Source organism: Sinocyclocheilus grahami, unplaced genomic scaffold (genome assembly GCF_001515645.1).
Source record: "Sinocyclocheilus grahami isolate Dianchi unplaced genomic scaffold, SAMN03320097.WGS_v1.1 scaffold86.1, whole genome shotgun sequence".
NCBI lineage: Eukaryota > Metazoa > Chordata > Actinopteri > Cypriniformes > Cyprinidae > Sinocyclocheilus > Sinocyclocheilus grahami.
The window spans coordinates 1475013-1492044 of NW_015505265.1; the positions used below are offsets into that span (position 1 = coordinate 1475013).

The 17032-nt window shown below is 36.2% G+C and overlaps 2 protein-coding genes across 3 annotated transcripts in view; one reads left to right on the forward strand and one right to left on the reverse strand.

Annotated features, from left to right (window-relative positions):
• The window catches only part of LOC107586843 (N-alpha-acetyltransferase 30-like), a 4423-nt gene extending 2705 nt beyond the window's left edge, over positions 1 to 1718 (forward strand). Inside the window, exons 2-3 of the mRNA XM_016274390.1 lie at positions 1186 to 1309; positions 1582 to 1718. Of these exons, the coding sequence (XP_016129876.1) occupies positions 1186 to 1309; positions 1582 to 1718 (261 nt within the window). The remainder of the gene's footprint in view (positions 1 to 1185; positions 1310 to 1581) is intronic.
• Positions 1719 to 15316: 13598 nt separating this feature from the next.
• The window catches only part of LOC107586844 (solute carrier family 35 member F4-like), a 33477-nt gene continuing 31761 nt past the window's right edge, over positions 15317 to 17032 (reverse strand). Inside the window, exons 7-8 of one of the 2 annotated variants that reach the window (XR_001609399.1) lie at positions 15800 to 16100; positions 15317 to 15571 (exon numbers count right to left, since the gene is read on the reverse strand). Coding sequence is in view for 1 of the 2 variants with exons in the window: in XM_016274391.1 (XP_016129877.1) it covers positions 15859 to 16100 (242 nt within the window). In the remaining variant the exon portion in view is untranslated. Of the gene's footprint in view, positions 15572 to 15795; positions 16101 to 17032 lie in introns of those variants that run through there. The other variant, XM_016274391.1, reaches the window with a different exon arrangement.

Sequence of the window (17032 nt, forward strand, 5' to 3'; positions counted from 1 at the left end):
TATAAAAACCTATTAAAAAAAATTTTTTTTTTTTTTTTTTTTTTTGGGGGGGAAAAAAACCCCCCCCCCCCCCCCCCCCCCCTAAAATCTGTCATTCTGTTATGTTTCATCAATATTAGAGCCTCCAGCATAATCTCTGTTATAATAAAAATGATAATATGGCCATGGTACAGTGATGTAATATCATGGTCTAGCGATGCATACAATTTTACTGATTAATTAACATCTTGGTATATCTCATATTTAAATGATATTCCAATGTACATCAAAGAATATCATGATATTACCGTGGTATGTGTCCAAAACATGGCATGACCATGTTACCGTAACTGTAATAAACAGTCATGGTAACTGTATTAATATACATTTTGTTGCGTGCTGTGGCTCAAAAACATGACATGAATAAATAACCGTGTCAAAAAAACACCACATTATACTGTTTGTTCATTGTATTTGATAGGTATTTTGAAATGTTTCTCCATTCTTTTTTTTCAAATGTCATATTGTTTAAAATGATGGATTTAGTCCATGTTAAATGTAACCACATCATTAGACACTTTCAAATATTTACTAGGATTCTACTGTAGTAACACTAAATAGTATTTTATTGTATCTCTTGCAAAAATGTGTCATATTAAATCTGTTGGGGGTGAGGAAGTATACTTTCGTAACAGATGAACAGATGGCTACCAACAAGTGTCATGGTACTCCTGTGTTGTTGTTTTAAGTGTACCATGCATTTTGGACCAATACTGTGGTAGGTTAAACATTCAGTACTATAGTACTTCTGCAGTGCTTATTTTTGTGAGAGTCATTTTTTTTATAAGATTAACAGAAGCCATTGTAGTTGAACAAAAACCATAGTTTGTTTCACAGAAACCATAATTACATAAATCTAACCATGGTAATGAGGAGCAGGCCATATCATGGTTTTACCTGTGGTTACTATGGCCTTATTTAAAAAAAAATACCACAGTTAAACTGTTGTGATTATGCCAGAACTATGATACATTCAGGGGTGTTTAAGAGTATTTATACATTTATGAACACCACAAGTTCAAGGTGGTGTAATTGTCACAAATGGAGCCTAATAATAGAGATATTTGTGATTGTTTTACTCATAGTTCACAGCCCACTAGAGTAATTGCAGTGTCTTGATGACTGTCTTTCTGTGATGTGTCACAGGCGATGGTTGAGAAGGACTGTGTCGGTGCCATTGTGTGTAAGCTAGACATGCATAAGAAGATGTTCCGTCGCGGATACATCGCCATGCTCGCTGTGGACTCCAAATTTCGCAGGAAAGGCATTGGTAAGAGCCGTGCTAGCATTGTGGCCCTCATCTGAGAATGGCAACAGAAACAGATCTTTTTATAGGACACACATCTGCTTCAGTGTCAGCTCGTGAATGCATTTAGTGTCTTTGAACTGCTATGAATCAAGGGTTTGCCATTTTGTGTCGAAGGAGCCTGATCATTCCATGTGTTTTGTTTTTTTCCATTCATATTGTATTATTTACCATGTTCAACAGGTATTTATAATACTTGGAATGTGTTATGAATTATTGTACTTATTCTTTGATAGGCACCAACCTTGTGAAAAAGGCCATTTATGCTATGGTGGAGGGAGATTGTGATGAGGTAAGAGAATCATCTTGTCAAGATTTGACACTATGGGTGTGTTTGGAATGGAACTACTACATACTTCATACTACACGGTAGACTTAGAAGCATGGATTTTCCCAGGTGAGATTGAAAATGCTTTTTTCTAAATTTTTGCTGAAAGTGTTAATAGTATTTTAATATTTAAAAAAATTGCTGTAATTTTAAAATAATAAAGGAAATATTTATAATATAGTGCTGTCAAATCTATTAATTGCATCCAAAATAAAAGTTTGTGTTTACATAATATATGTGCGCACTGTGCATACTTGTGTGCATTTATATGTAATGCACATACACACAGTTAATAGTATTTTAATATTTAAAAAAATTGCTGTAATTTTAAAATAATAAAGGAAATATTTATAATATAGTGCTGTCAAATCTATTAATTGCATCCAAAATAAAAGTTTGTGTTTACATAATATATGTGCGCACTGTGCATACTTGTGTGCATTTATATGTAATGCACATACACACATATATATATATATGTCTATGCATGTGTGTGTGTGTATATATATATATATATATGTGTGTGTGTGTGTGTGTCTATTAAATACGAAATTGATTAAAAGGATAAACCATTCACCAAATGCTCCGCGTATAACAAAATTCCAAGCAAAGAAGGTTTCCATGAATTTTTCTGAGGACACTGCATCTACCTTAGGTGGAAAATAAAAACAAATTTCTATGTAAAAATATTGAAGCATTGTACGATAATATCTGGAATTCGTCTCGGTTACGGAGTATTACAGCGAATATAAGTATACAAAAGTAAGGGAGTCGCAAACGCTCATAAAACGATATTTAGTGTATGCTGAAGTTAACGCGTGGCTAATAACCCTTTCACGCCTCCAAATGGGATATTTCAGGAAGTGTGCACTTGGGTGTCCATGGATCCAGATAACTGTTACCGTTTTTTGAACTTCAACACGAATCATTTCTTATCATCCATATCTCCAAATGAGGGTTCTCAACGCCTTAATACGCATGACTAACATTTGGAAGGAAGTAATTTGGTATTTTATTGCCAATAGAAGATACAGATTAGATTCAACCATCTCAAACGTTTTACAAAATAAGTGCATTTCCGATGTGATATGGACCAAATCGCATATCACCGATATACTTGCCACAAGATGGCGACAGAGCCCGTTGAAAGGAACAGTAACGCTGATCACTCCGTATGACTAGTTTAAGAATATTCAGGTTAATTTCATGCTGCAAATGTCGATAATAGCATCGATACAACAACAACAAAACACCCTAAACGGTAGGTAGTAGGTCTATTATTGAAGTTTAATAATAGAGTTTAAACTGAATGCTGTGTCTTTAAACGAGGTGTTTAGATGCCATGATGAATTTTGTGGTGTTTACGACATGATCCGCAGAGAGGCGCAATTGATCCACACAAACCAAAACCTTAGCATCACAGCCCGCACAATACAGAGCACAGATATGGAAGTGGATAAGTGTTATCAGAGTCCTTGATGTTATTATTTTGTCATCAGACGTTGCCTTCTCGGAACATTTCAACCGATAAATTATATATTACGGTATTTTAACATACAATTTGCTGATTATGCATGACCACTAAATTATTACTGCCACTCTGACTTCCCAGAGTGTTGTTAAGCACACTCATAATAATAATAATTATTATTAATATAATATATGCTTATTTCTGAATGTTCCAAATGACAAGAACTGGATCAAAGAAAACCTCCACACTTTTTTTGTTTTTTTGAAAACTTCTAATAATGGCAAACTGTAACTCTGAATACATCATTGACCGAAATTATTTACTGTAGTACAACCGTTGATTTCTTTATTCTTTTATTTAGGCATTTATTGCAATTGCACTGTACTATATATATATATATATATACATACATACATATGTCTATGCATGTATGATTTATATTATACAGAAATATAAATATATATTACATATATTTCTTAAAATATACATTACATATAAATATACACAGTACACAAACTTATGTAAACACAAACTTTTATTTTGGATGCAATTAATAACATTTAATTGATTTGACAGCACTAATTTATCAATGTTTTAAACTGCCTTATGTTACATTGTTGTCATGTGGATGTTTTTCACTTATCTCAGAAATAAATGCAATTCATTATTATATATGATAAATGTGATTATGATGCATTTATAAAAGTATTAAGCAGCACAACTGTTTTCAACATCGATAATAAAAAGGGGTTTGAACACCTGAATCAGCATATTGGAATGATTTCTGAAGGATTATGTGACACTGAAGACTGGAGTAATGATGCTGAAAATTCAGTTTTGCCATCACTGGAATGAATTACATTTTAAAAACTTTCTAAAGCATTAAAAAAAAAAAATGTACCAACTGAGAGTATGTTGGTAGTGTGATTTTATGGGTTTGTGTTTAACAGTAGTGTGCTGTGGCAGGTTGTACCATCACCACGTTGTATGTAAGTATTTCTGTGTCATTGCCAATAGACCCCCATTTTGCTTTGCTGCTGGCTCATGAGTTGTTCTGGGAAGAAAACCTTTTAGTTTTTTCAAGTTTGGAGTGGGAAACAAGTTTTTTTGATTTGCTAAATGTACATATGGAAGTTTGATTTGTCGTTTTTTGATTGTCATTGGAAAAGTTCCCCATAGAGCTGCTGCTCTCAGTTGTTGAGAATATGGATGGGTTGCTTTATGAATTTGCGCTTAAAACAGATATTTGCTGATAGATTTATGGGAAGAGGAATTTATGCATCTTTTTTTTTTTGTGCTTTGTTTAGTTGCATTTTTTTAGGCCCAGATTGTAGTACATCTCCCAGAAATGTAATGTCCCATCAATCCCCTTTGACGCATCAGACCGTGTGCTGTCTGTCAGTAAGGCTCAGGTGTTTGGTTTGTGCTCAACACTTGTCAGGGGCTCCTTTCAAGGTCCCAGTGGTTATTAACAGCCAACTTGTCTTTGTAAGGACTTTATTCCTTTTGATTTGTGGACAGTCGATGCTCAAATGGAAATTTGAGAGCCTTTGAGTAGTTTTCATCTAAACAGACCATCAAAGTCAGTCTTTAGATTGCAGATGTAAATTTAGTCTGAAATCAAGGGATCGTTTAGATTCACATCATTTACTCACCCTCATATTGTTCCAAACCTGTGCGTTTTTTTGTTTTCTGTAGAAGATATTTTGATAAATCAGGTTTTTTCGTCCATAGAGTTGAGAGTCGCTTGGGTTCAAAACAACATTGGATCCCACTGACTTTTATTGTATGGACAAAAGCAGTTGAAACGTCCTTCAAGATATGTTCTTTAATGTTCTGCTGAAAGAAGAAAGTCATACAGATTCAGAACTACATTAGTTTTGGCCATTTTCTTTTTTGAATTATCCTGTTAAAGGATTAGTTCACTTCTGAATTAAAGTTTCCTCATAATTTTCTCACCCCCATGTCATCCAAGATGTTCATGTCTTTCTTTCTTTAGTCGAAAAGAAAAAGGTTTTTGAGGAAAACTTTCCAGGGTTTTTCTCTATATAGTGGACTTCAGTGGGGTTCACTGGGTGGAAGGACCAAATTGCAGCTTCACGATCCCAGATGAGGAAGAAGGGTCTTATCTAGCGAAACGATCGGTCATTTTCTAAAAATAATTACAATTTATATACTTTTTAACCTCAAATACTCGTCTTCTGCGTGAACTCTGTGCATTCCGGTTCATGACAGCTAGGGTATATCGAAAAACTCCCATCTCATTTTCTCCTCCAACTTCAAAATCGTCCTACATCGCTGTTTTACCGTTTTTTGTAAAGGGCGTTTGACCTTCTTTGCACGTTCACCTTGTAAACACTGGGTCAGTACTTCTGCAGCGATGTAAGATGATTTTGAAGTTGGAGGAGAAAATGAGATGGGAGTTTTTCCACCTACCCTAACTGTTTCGAATGGGACTGCACAGAGTACGCATGCGCATTGCAGAGCTACACAAGACAAGCGTTTGAGGTTAAAAAGTATATCATTTTTATTCTTTTTTTTTTAGAAAATGAACGATCGTTTCGCTAGATAAGACCCTTCTTCCTCGTCTGGGATCGTGTAGAACACTTTGAAGCTGCAATTTGGACTTTCGACCCAGTGAACCCCACTGAAGTCCACTACATAGAGAAAAACCCTGGAATGTTTTCCTCAAAAACCTTAATTTCTTTTCGACTGAAGAAAGAAAGACACAAACATCCTGGATGACATGGGGGTGAGTAAATTATGAGGAAATTTAAATTCGGAAGTGAACTAATTCTTTAATAAAATTCAAAACCTTTCACAAGGTGCCAAACTTGACAGACAATAATACATTTCTGGCTGTCGATCCTCACCATTCAATGCTGCCCATGCTTTCATACTTGTGGTTTAAAATTGTGGTTGGCACGATTGTTTTTTTGCACTGCCAATATCTGACTTTTATGGATTATATTACTGTAAGCTGTCCATCAAATGTTATGGCCATTTAACAGCTTTAGACCAAACAGCTGGCAGGTTCTAGCTGGGTAAGATCTCATATTTAGATGATGTGGACACTAATCTGACTGGCTTCTGTTTTGGGGAATTATTCATTGATGGGACTCATTTTGAATCTGCACTTGTGGCTAATTCTCATCCCTGTAAACGGTGGAGTTTATGTTGTAGTTAGTGTTACTCTTGTACTTTCAGCTGATTTGGACAAGTGAGACCTGCTCCACAAACATGGATCCATTTTGTTGGGGAAAGAGCGGCTGTTTGCATGTTGATTAAAATTTTCTCCACCCTTCTTTCTCCCACTTTCACCCTTGACAAAATGTCTTGCAAACGTTTCTTTGTTTTCAAGTGGACAACAGACCTGGTTTAAAAATTATAAATAAATTATTTGATTTTTAAGCAAATGTTGTAACTTGTTCTTTCTGAAAGGAAATTTGTTTAATTTGTAATGTAATGATTTCCATTTGATTTTAATTATGTGATTTTAAGGTTACGTGTGTAATAATGGATGTGGCAATCAAGCAGAACCACATGTTTGGCTGTACAATAGTAGCCAGGGAATTGTTTGCAACATCATTTTTAAAATTATTTTTGATGCTGCTAGTAGTGCAGCAATTACAAACTTGACCTTTAAACCTTGCTTACTCCAGTAAAAAAAAGTTAATCGCAGCAAAATTGGCAAAGTTTGACATTAGCTGTACTCAGATGTAGTAGCTTTAGATATTATAGCATCAGAGGTACTTGATTATCCATGGATGTTAATTTGTATGTGTAAGTACACTAATTTAAATCTGTTAAAATTAATTTTTGTTGTCAAGAGGAGGCAGCTGTACTCAAAACCACCACAGTGTTTATTTAACATTAATAATTGCACAAGACCAATTCACATGACAAGATTTTTTTTAGTCCTCAGACTACATCTGCTCCTGTTTTACAGTCCAATTGCAAATGTAGCATAATGATTTACATGTTCTGACTTTAAGGTCTTTAGATACTATTTGTTTTGCATGATCATAATACCACATCATGTGTAACAATTGTTTTATGCCAGTGTAAAGTTTATTTATATTACTTTTTCATAAGTTGTTTGATGGTTAGCCACTTCAACCTTTGTTTTTCCTGATGTTTTTTTAAAATGCAAATCTTCCTGTTTTTAGGCTGGGGAAAAATGCATTGTGGAATGACTTTAACATATCTATCTGGATAGTTCACACAAAAATGAAAAATTGCTTAAGATTTACTTGGGCTTAGGATCCATTGGTGAGCAAGTGATGTAATGCAAAAAAATTTCTAGAACTGTTTCGATAAAGAAACCCAGTTACATCGTGTTTGGGCCGAGTAAATTTTTTGCAAATTTTCATTTTAACTCAAAAATGTTGGCTAGTTAAAAAAGACCAAAGCCTACAGAATAGAAAATTCTCATAAACATTAAATGGAACACCTTTTTATATTGGACAAAATAATGGGAGGAATGGGTTACGTCATTTGGTTGCAGGGCGAGTATGATCTAATAACTTAAACTTCTGGGATTCTGGTTCTTGGGATTGTTTTACTACCATCTCACAACTAGAAGGTCCCCAATTTTGAGTCAGCAGGACATTCTGTGTCGAGTTTGTTCTGCCCATGTTGGTGTTGGTTTCCTCCAGGTGCTCCAGATTCCTCCACAATCCAAATACATGCGAGACAGGTGAATTGGACACAATAAATTGCTGCTCATGCGTGAGTGTTTGTTAGCCCTGCGATGGATTGGCTGTGCATCCAAGGTGTTTCCCTGCAGTCCGAGCAAATTTGTAAAATCGGGATTGATGTTGCAACCTTTGCTTCAGCAGCCCTGGTTACACTGTCATTCCTGTTAAAGAACTATTCCAGATTAAATTCCTCCAATTTACACCTGGCTAGAAATGTAACAAAGTGTATCTGGAAAGCACTCGAATTCTGCAGACTCCACAGGAATTATAAGCAGGTATGGCCTGCTTGCTTGCTAGAAGTTGTAGTAGTTGTACTAGAAGTGCACGACTGTAATCACATTTCCCTATCATTTATGAACCAAAGGATGAGTTAATGTTGTCTGAGTAATAGACAACATACCACAGATGCCGTACAAATTAGATTGAAACATTCCTTCATGTACACGTCTGCTTGCATCCTCTCAGACTAACTGTGCTTTTCGGAGTCTGCCTGTAAAGGCCTCTTGGTAATTTCCCATTCTTCCTGTAGATATATTTTCATGGAGGAACCAGAGTAATGTCCATACTCGTTTTCACTATGCCAAAGTAACATCATGTTTGCATTGCAATTCCTTTACACATTTCCTGTCACACCTATGTCCAGATTTGTTCTGCTCCTTGGAGAATTCAGGGAATTCTTGTGACAACATTCCTTCCCCAGACCTCTACATTTCTGGTCTTTTAATTCCATTTCTATTAGTGGTTTGCCACTCATTGTGTCTCCCACATTTTGATCTGTCACCTGTGAACTTGGCTGCAACAGCTCCCTTACATCCAGAATCTGTCCTTCAGACTCATCCCAGAAGATGTTTTGTTGCATTGGCCTGGACACAAGACAAACCCTCTGTCCTCCTTCCATCTCATCTCCTTCCATTGTTGCATAAGACAAGACTTCAATGAGGTTAAGTACTCAACCAAAATGGAAAGGTTAATTTGGGCAATTCAACAATTGGTAAAACGATTGAACTAAGGGACTCACGATAAGAGATGTACACCCTCTTCTGTTTCCCTCGACTTTTCCTAAAGCACCTCTGCTGAGCTTTCCGTTTCTTGGTTGCTTGGCGACTGAGCATCGTCTGTGCCAGCAGGAGACCTTTCATGTGTCCCTGTGAAGGTCAAGAATGCTCGAGTGATCCACCTAAGAATTGCCTCAATGTGTTAATGTAATTCCAAGTGGCATTTGTAAGTAGTTGCTAAAATCTTGTCATGACACTTCAAACATTTATGAAAACCTCGGTAGAAACTGTCAAACCTTTGGTTTAGAGATTGAGAGACTGAGATATGGCTTCAGTGACGTAAATATACAATTAAAATCAACTGGAAAGGTTGGTTGAGAATGATCTGAGAATGAGAATGAGTTGGTTGATGGTGCAAGATCTCTCCCAGTGCCTGGGATTTCCAGAGTGTGGAGAAGGGATCTACTCCTGGCCCCCTGTACCATGATGATGGATCCCAGAGTTGAAGGTAACATGGCTTCACCCCAGAATACTTTCCACTCCAACAACACAGTAATCAGATCTAGTGGGACCACAGGGCAAGGCTCATTGCTCACCAGCTGTCAGTCTTCTCCCTCTTTATCTACATCTTTTAGGCTTGAAACACCATCACAAACTCAGTTTCTTTATGTCACTGCACCTCTATTTGCATGCTTTTCTATACAAAATGCAAGATAAAGATCAGTGTTTCAATTACACCAATGTTCTTCAGTGTGCTTCAGTATTTTGAGAATATTCCGCATGGGGGTCCTGATTTATTTTGCAATATTAATCAGTTGGCTTTACATCAGGGGTTTTGAACTCTGGCTCTCGAGGTCCACTATCCTGCAGAGTTTAGTTCCAATCCTAATCAAACACCTGAACAAGCTAATCCCGGTCTTCAAGACTGCTTGAAAGGTACAGGTAGGTGAGTTTTATCAAGTTTGGAGCTAAACACTGCATTAAAGTGGATCTTGAGGGCCAGAGTTGAGAATCTCTGCTGTACATTGTTCCTTATAAGTATATCTTTAAACTATACAACACTACTACATCAATGAATTTAGCTGTAACTTTGCGAAGGTTCAGGCAAGAAGTTTTCTTGAATGTGTTTGGTTTCATGAATGTTTCATTTTTAAACATGTACCTGTAGTGTTTTGCTGGTGCCACAGTGCCCTCCCAGGCTGGGAGTGGAATAGCAACGGACAGGCCCATCTTTCCATTCCCAGTCCTGACAAGAACAAAATGTATGTTGTGCATTAAAAGGAGATGTATTAGCTATTGTCGGATATACCCTCTTTAAAATCGACTTTAAAATGATAAATTTTTTCAAACCATTTAGTGAAAATGAAAGAACATATTGAAAGACCACAGACTCAGTTTTGTATGTCTTGCATGCATGTTTGGCAGGATTCACATCAGCCCCTATAGCAAGAGTCGTTGGTTGCCATCCCTGTGAGTTGAATGCTCATAATTAGAATCAAAATTAAAATGAATGAATGACTTGAAAGCAACTATACAGTATGTTCAGACCTTTGCTGGTTGTGGTGGATGAGACTTAATAATGCTGTGTCCAGTTTTTTCACAGACACTCTGAGATCCTGTTGGTGACATGACATAAACTCACAGCACAAGCATGAATAAAATAATAAAAAAGGTCCATGATCATGCTATGTTGTTAAAAAATATTTAAAAAAGTTGAAGTGTATAATGTCTACTCCTATAGCACCAAAATGAACTACATGGTAAAAATGTGACTTAAACAGGTTTCCTGAAAGATTCTCCTATCTGCCATTGGTCAAACAAAATGATAGTCCCACCCTAAACCCACGTCATTGGCTGAGCCGATATTGCTAAATCAGGCCTGTTAAAATGGTTTACCTAGGATGAATTCAGAATTGCATATTGCCATTATTCTTACTCATAAGTTAAAACAATATACTAGCATGCTACCTAAATTCAGCTTTATAGTCTCTGCATACTAGGATATTATATAAGAAATTCCCACTTCAATTGGATAAGAATTTTGTGCACTCTATAATAATTTTGTCTGAACATTCTTTTAGGAATGTCATAAGTAGACTTGATAGTTGGTGCTCTATTTTGCTGAAATTCAGAAGTCAAAATGAGGTTAAAACTGATCTTAAAAGTCGTAAACATGAACTATGGTGTTATGCAGCAAAATGCACGGCCATATAATAATATTGTTCATAATTAGTGCCAAATGTAAATGATTACTGCACTCACCTGGTCCTAAATTAACAGAATTAGGTATTTTGTGTCTTCCTGTCAAAGGAGGCAGATGGCTGGTCTTCCTCTGTTCCACAATCCCTTTCTCTTGCATCTCTGTACCTTTAACAGCAGTAATCATCCATGGTGAGGTTGGAAACAGTGAAGGCTCATCCTCCATTGGTTGACTATGTGATGGTGCAACTTGGCAAATCTTTGGCCTGGAGTTGCTGTTCCCCATGGTGCATTTATTCTCCCAGCCAAGGTAAGTTATATATCAAAATAGGTTCCTCAAGGAACTGCATTAAACTCCATTTCTTGTCCTTCTTTCCAGGGTATAATCCAGGCCTAACTCCTCACTCCATCTGAATGTTGCATCCAGGGGTCCATACATATGGTTAAATATGTAATACTGAAGATGAGGGTATGTACTCTTCAAAAATGTCCACTTGCATCCGATCCGGTTAAATTGTTCAGTTACGTTTTGGCTTAACCCAAACAAAGAGTATTCTCTCTTAGTTCTGCTTAACTGTTCAAAATGAAACTCCTGCAAAGTTGTGTTGTGAAATGGCAGGTGCGTGCCCCCCTCTCTTGCTTTATATTTCTCGGTTTTGGTGTAATGAGGTAAGTTTCCATGGTGACTGTCCCCACAGGTTACTTTATAACTGTGTGTTAATGCTTGGACGGCGGTGAGAGGCCCGTCTCTCCACTGATTGCTCAGGCATGCGACTGCTCAGGGAGCCAAGCTTGATGATTGACAGAATTAGTGACAGTTTTCTGTTTGTCTGATTACAGCGGGTATAACTTGATATTAGAGAAAACGAACCTAGCTTGGTTGCAATTATTACACAGCAATGTAATTATACTCATTCATAGTATTTTTTCTTTTAAATAAACAAAAACTACTTGCTACAACCTTGGATTGATCCTGAACAGAGATATCTAAAATGATTATTTCATATTAGAAATGCTGAAAATTAAGCTTTGTGACCACAATAATAATAATTATATTTATATATATATATATATATATGTATTAAAATGCACAATAATTATTTAAATTTATAGTAATATTTTACCATATTATTGTTTTTACAATATTTTTGTCCATATAAACACAGCCTTTGTGAAAACGTTAAAAAAATCTTACTGACCCCAAACTTTTGAATAGGTCATAAAAAAAATGTTGCGTCAGCACATGGACTGTTATCGCCACCTCCCAGGATGAAGGAACTGGACCCCATAATGTGGATTTAAAGACTTCCTCTGTGCTCTTCTGTTACCCCTCATTTCCTTTTCTATGCTTCATTTGGTTTAATGGACTTCTCCAGAGGTCTGAAAATGTTCAGCCTGTCCACTCAGCTAATATCTCATTATATTTCCAAGAAAGCAAGGTCGTTATATGCATTCACACAGAGCGGCTGTCACACGACGGTGAAGGAGTCCTAGTGCGTTTATTGCAGGGAGAAATGAGGGAATGAAGGGTTTGTCTTAGTCATTCAGCGTGTTTGTGTTTCATTTTTATGGTGTGTATCATGGTCAGAGCTGTGGCACAGTGGGCAGTGCACATTCTCACAAAACCTGTAGAGCATTTATGCTCACGGGGTGCAGGTTCAAATCCGTTCTGTGTCATTTACAGATATCATTCCTCCTCCACTTTCCTGTCTTTTTCCATTTTTTTGTGATAGAAAATGTGATGAAAAAAACTGCTGATACCACTCATATGATAAACGGATGCTTCGATTTATAGCACTCAGATTAGAAAACTAGATTTATGATATAAAATAAATAGTGCTGTCAAACGATTAATCGCATAAAAAATAAACGTTTTTGTTTACATATATGTATGTGTACTGTATTTATTTATTATGTATATATAAATACACAAACATACAGTATATATTTTGAAAATATTTACATGTATATACATTTATATAATTATATTATATATAAATATATTTAATATATATAAACATAACATATGTTTCTTAAATATATATATGCATGTGTTTGTATGTATATAAACATAATAAATATACACAGTACACACTCATATATCATGCAAACAAAAACGTAGATTTTGGATGCGATTAATCGCGATTAATCGTTTGACAGCACTAAAAATAAAACTTCTGATGTATATAGTCATTGTTTTTAAGTGTAAAAAATATATACTACTGTTCCAAAAGGTTAGGGTCGGTTCTGAACTTTTTTGACAGTCTAGTATGCTGACCAAAGTTGTATTTATTAAAATACATTAAAACTGTTTTCCGTACTATGGAAGCCCATTTCCGCCACTGAATAAAAAATAAAACAAGTTCATTGCAACTTATCTCACAATTCAGAAATTTTTTCTCATAATTGTGTTTTTTTTAAAGATGTCTCTTTTGTGAGATAAGTCTGACTTTGCTTCTCAAAAAAGCAATTGCGAGTTCTCACAATTCAAGAAAAAACCCCCCAGAAATGCGAGTTTATATCTCACAATTTTTTTTCCTCAAAATTGCGAGATATAAACTTTCCGTAACCTCAATTTTTTTAAAAAGTCTGAATTGTGAGATAAAAAGTCACAATTATTATTACTATTACTTTTTAATTCAGTGGCAGGAACAGCTTTCATAGTTTTCTATCTTATATATATTTAAAATGTAATTTATTTTTGTGATGCAAAGTTGAATTTTCAGCAGGCATCACTCCAGTCTTCAGTGTTTATTTTATTTTTGGAACAGTGTGAAAGTCTTTACTGTAGCTTTGAATCATTTTAATCCATCTTTGCGGAATTTTTTATTTTTTTCCCCAAAAGTTCTTTCACTTTTGAATGGTATTTTAAATTTATTGTCAAATATTCAGACACATGCATCTATGTAGAAGAGTATAGAGTATCATGGCATGTGTTCCTATTTCTGTCTCCATTCTTGGTAAATATCTTCAGGATTGTGGCTCTTCACCAAGAATCTGACTATTAACCAGCGGCTTTTTCAAAAATATATAAGATCACTTAAAGGTGCCATAGAATGGAAAACTGTATTTACCTAGGCATAGTTGAATAATAACAGTTCTGTACATGGAAATGACATACCGTGAGCCTCAAACACCATTGTTTCCTCCTTCTTATGTAAATCTCGTGCATGCAAAAGACCACTGAAAAATAAGTGAATCAGAACATAACATCGAGTCGGGATCACTAATAGTTACGCCCCCAACATTTGCATATACCCGCCCATGCTCTATGCTAGCCGCCAGTCGAATTATCAGAAGTTCAGCAGGTATTGTGAAGAAACAAGTGAGGATAATAGCGAAAATGGCAGATCATGGAAATAAATGTTATGTTCCAGGCTGTGCAGGGATGGGTTGGTGTCTGTATTCAGAAAGGCATGGAAAACAAATAACGCATGCTCTAATAAAATAAGGCGAGCCACTAAAGGGACATGGTTAGCTGCTTGCTAGCGGTAGCCTTTTACAGTACATAATATTTCACTTACCACATACACAGAGCAAGGAGACATGACTGAGGATGATGGCGAATGATTTACAGATCCTGAGCACTACTGACAAGCATCTGATCTTGTAAAATGTGTGTTAAGTAGGCTACTGCCGCTGTAGTTTACACAGAGCATGTGCGATAGCAAATCTTGAAAGTGAAAGTAAAAAGTGATTGTGCATTCGAATATATTAATAGCGGCTCCCTGATGCCCGCATTTTATATACAATATAATTACCCAACGATATAACTGCGAGAAAGAGTATTGAAATAGTGTTTCCTTCATGCTGTGTGAGCTACTGAAATGAGCCGCGCGTGCTGTGAAACAGCCAATCAGAGCAGAGCTCGACATTATTATTCATGACCCTTCCAAATAAGGTAAAAACAGGCCATTTCATTCTATCCTAGGGTTGTAAATGGACATGTAAAACCGTTTCTGGAGATTTTTTGCCCTTACCTAAGCCACATACCTTCTATGTAGATATCAGAGAGCAATTTAAAATATTGTATCAATGCATTCTATGGCACCTTTAAGAATCTCAAAGCTCATGTTAGGTCTCCCTTGAATAATGAAAACAAAAAATATATATATATATATATATATATATTGTTTCTTCCGGAACATGATTGTTGCACTACACTTCAGGTGTTGAACGATTAAATAACAAGCGCCTTTCAAAGCAGATCTTTATTTTTGTCTTTTATTATAAAAAGAAAAGAAAGGCTTATTCATTAAAGCATAATATATTCCTCCTACATGTATTATACTACTACGTACAATGCAAATAATCATATACATATATATCCAATCTCTGAATGCATTCATGTGTACACAGTGAGCCGAACTGGCCCTGACAGAGTCTATATTCACAGAATACATTCCATGGGAAGGGGCTAGCGGAGGGGCTCAGGGGTGCAGGGTTTGTCGTGCAGCGGGAGACGAAAGTCTGAAAGTCCATTTCTATGGAATGGATGCGTATCTTCTCAGGGAAGAGAATGCTAGATCCCTTCTGTAAAATAAAAACATACTGTCAGTAAATATATATTTAATGGGATGCTCCTCTCAGAAAACTCTATTAAAGAGCAGGACGGCATGTTCTTATCTTTCTGTGACTTTCTGTGTTCTGATTGGTCGATGTTGTGATTATTATTAAAGAAAAAAAACCCATCCTTCCTCTTCACTTTGCTTATTCTCTTTTGTCTTTCTAAAACACAAATGCAATCAAACTGCCACATACAAAGGCTGCCACAGGGAGGATCAGTGTTGATCGCTGGCTGTTCATTCACAGGTCAAAGGTCATGCCATGGGGATGGATACGGCTCCGTTGGCTCTACTGCGGCTGCGTGTGTGGACGCTGGATTCTGTGAGCTCCTCGCCGTGCTCCTCCGTCTTCTTGTCGGCCAGGGTGGTGAGGAAGCGCAGGGTGACCGTATCCCACTCCTCAGGGAGCAGCAGCAGCAGGAAGCCCAGGCAGATGATGCAGGTGGCAGCCAGACGCACCACGCTGAAGATGACCTCGTGCTTCAGCACATCGATAGCTGGAGAAAGAAACCGATCTTTTTCGTTTAAAACACATATGCAACGTTCTTACATGTACTACTTGTATTCATGTCAGTTTCAGTTGGTTTTGAAAAACCTGAACATCATTTTTCAGAAATAGCAAGTAAAAAGTATTTGTCAGTTAACTTAAACTTTGAAAACTTTTAAAAATTACTATTATTTTAATTGTTTTACTTCATAAATATCATTGTGTTTTGGAATTTCCATAGTGCATCAACGAATAAGCAGTAAAACCATTTTATTTATTTTTTAAAAGTAATACTAATAAAATTATGCCAAACTATCAATAAGTTTTCCTGTCAGGAGTATAACAGTTAACTAAAACTAAAACTAAATATTGCTTGAAATAAAATGAATGTAAACTAAATTATATACCATTTTATAAACTAAACATTTTAAATACATAATAATAAAACGGCTAGTTCCGGTCCTTGATTCTGATTGGTTGAGGCAAGTTTGAAGCCGTTGTAAATTACTCTACGAACATACACCTTTGTTTACTTTGTGTGTTGCTTGGCAACCACAACTGTTTCCGAGGAACTACATTGTTTGGTGGAAGAATACTGTTTTTATTAATATCATTACACTTTATTTTCTCCGTTTTATTTTGTGAAACCTTACTACGTATATGGAATAACCGTTTTATAAAAGCAATAAACCCTGTGAAGCCGTGGTTTACAGTGAATTTATAACAGCTTCGCGTCGTGCCTAACAACGCCCCTTAGCTGTTATAAATTCACTGTAAACCACGGCTTCTTGGGGCTTTTTGCTTTAATGTAATATAATGTAATTACAAGTGCTTAATTTTTGGAATCTAATTATGCAATCCAGATTACACGTAATCCTTTACAACCTAGCTCTGTAGACACACACACACACACACACACACACACCCGCACACACACACCCG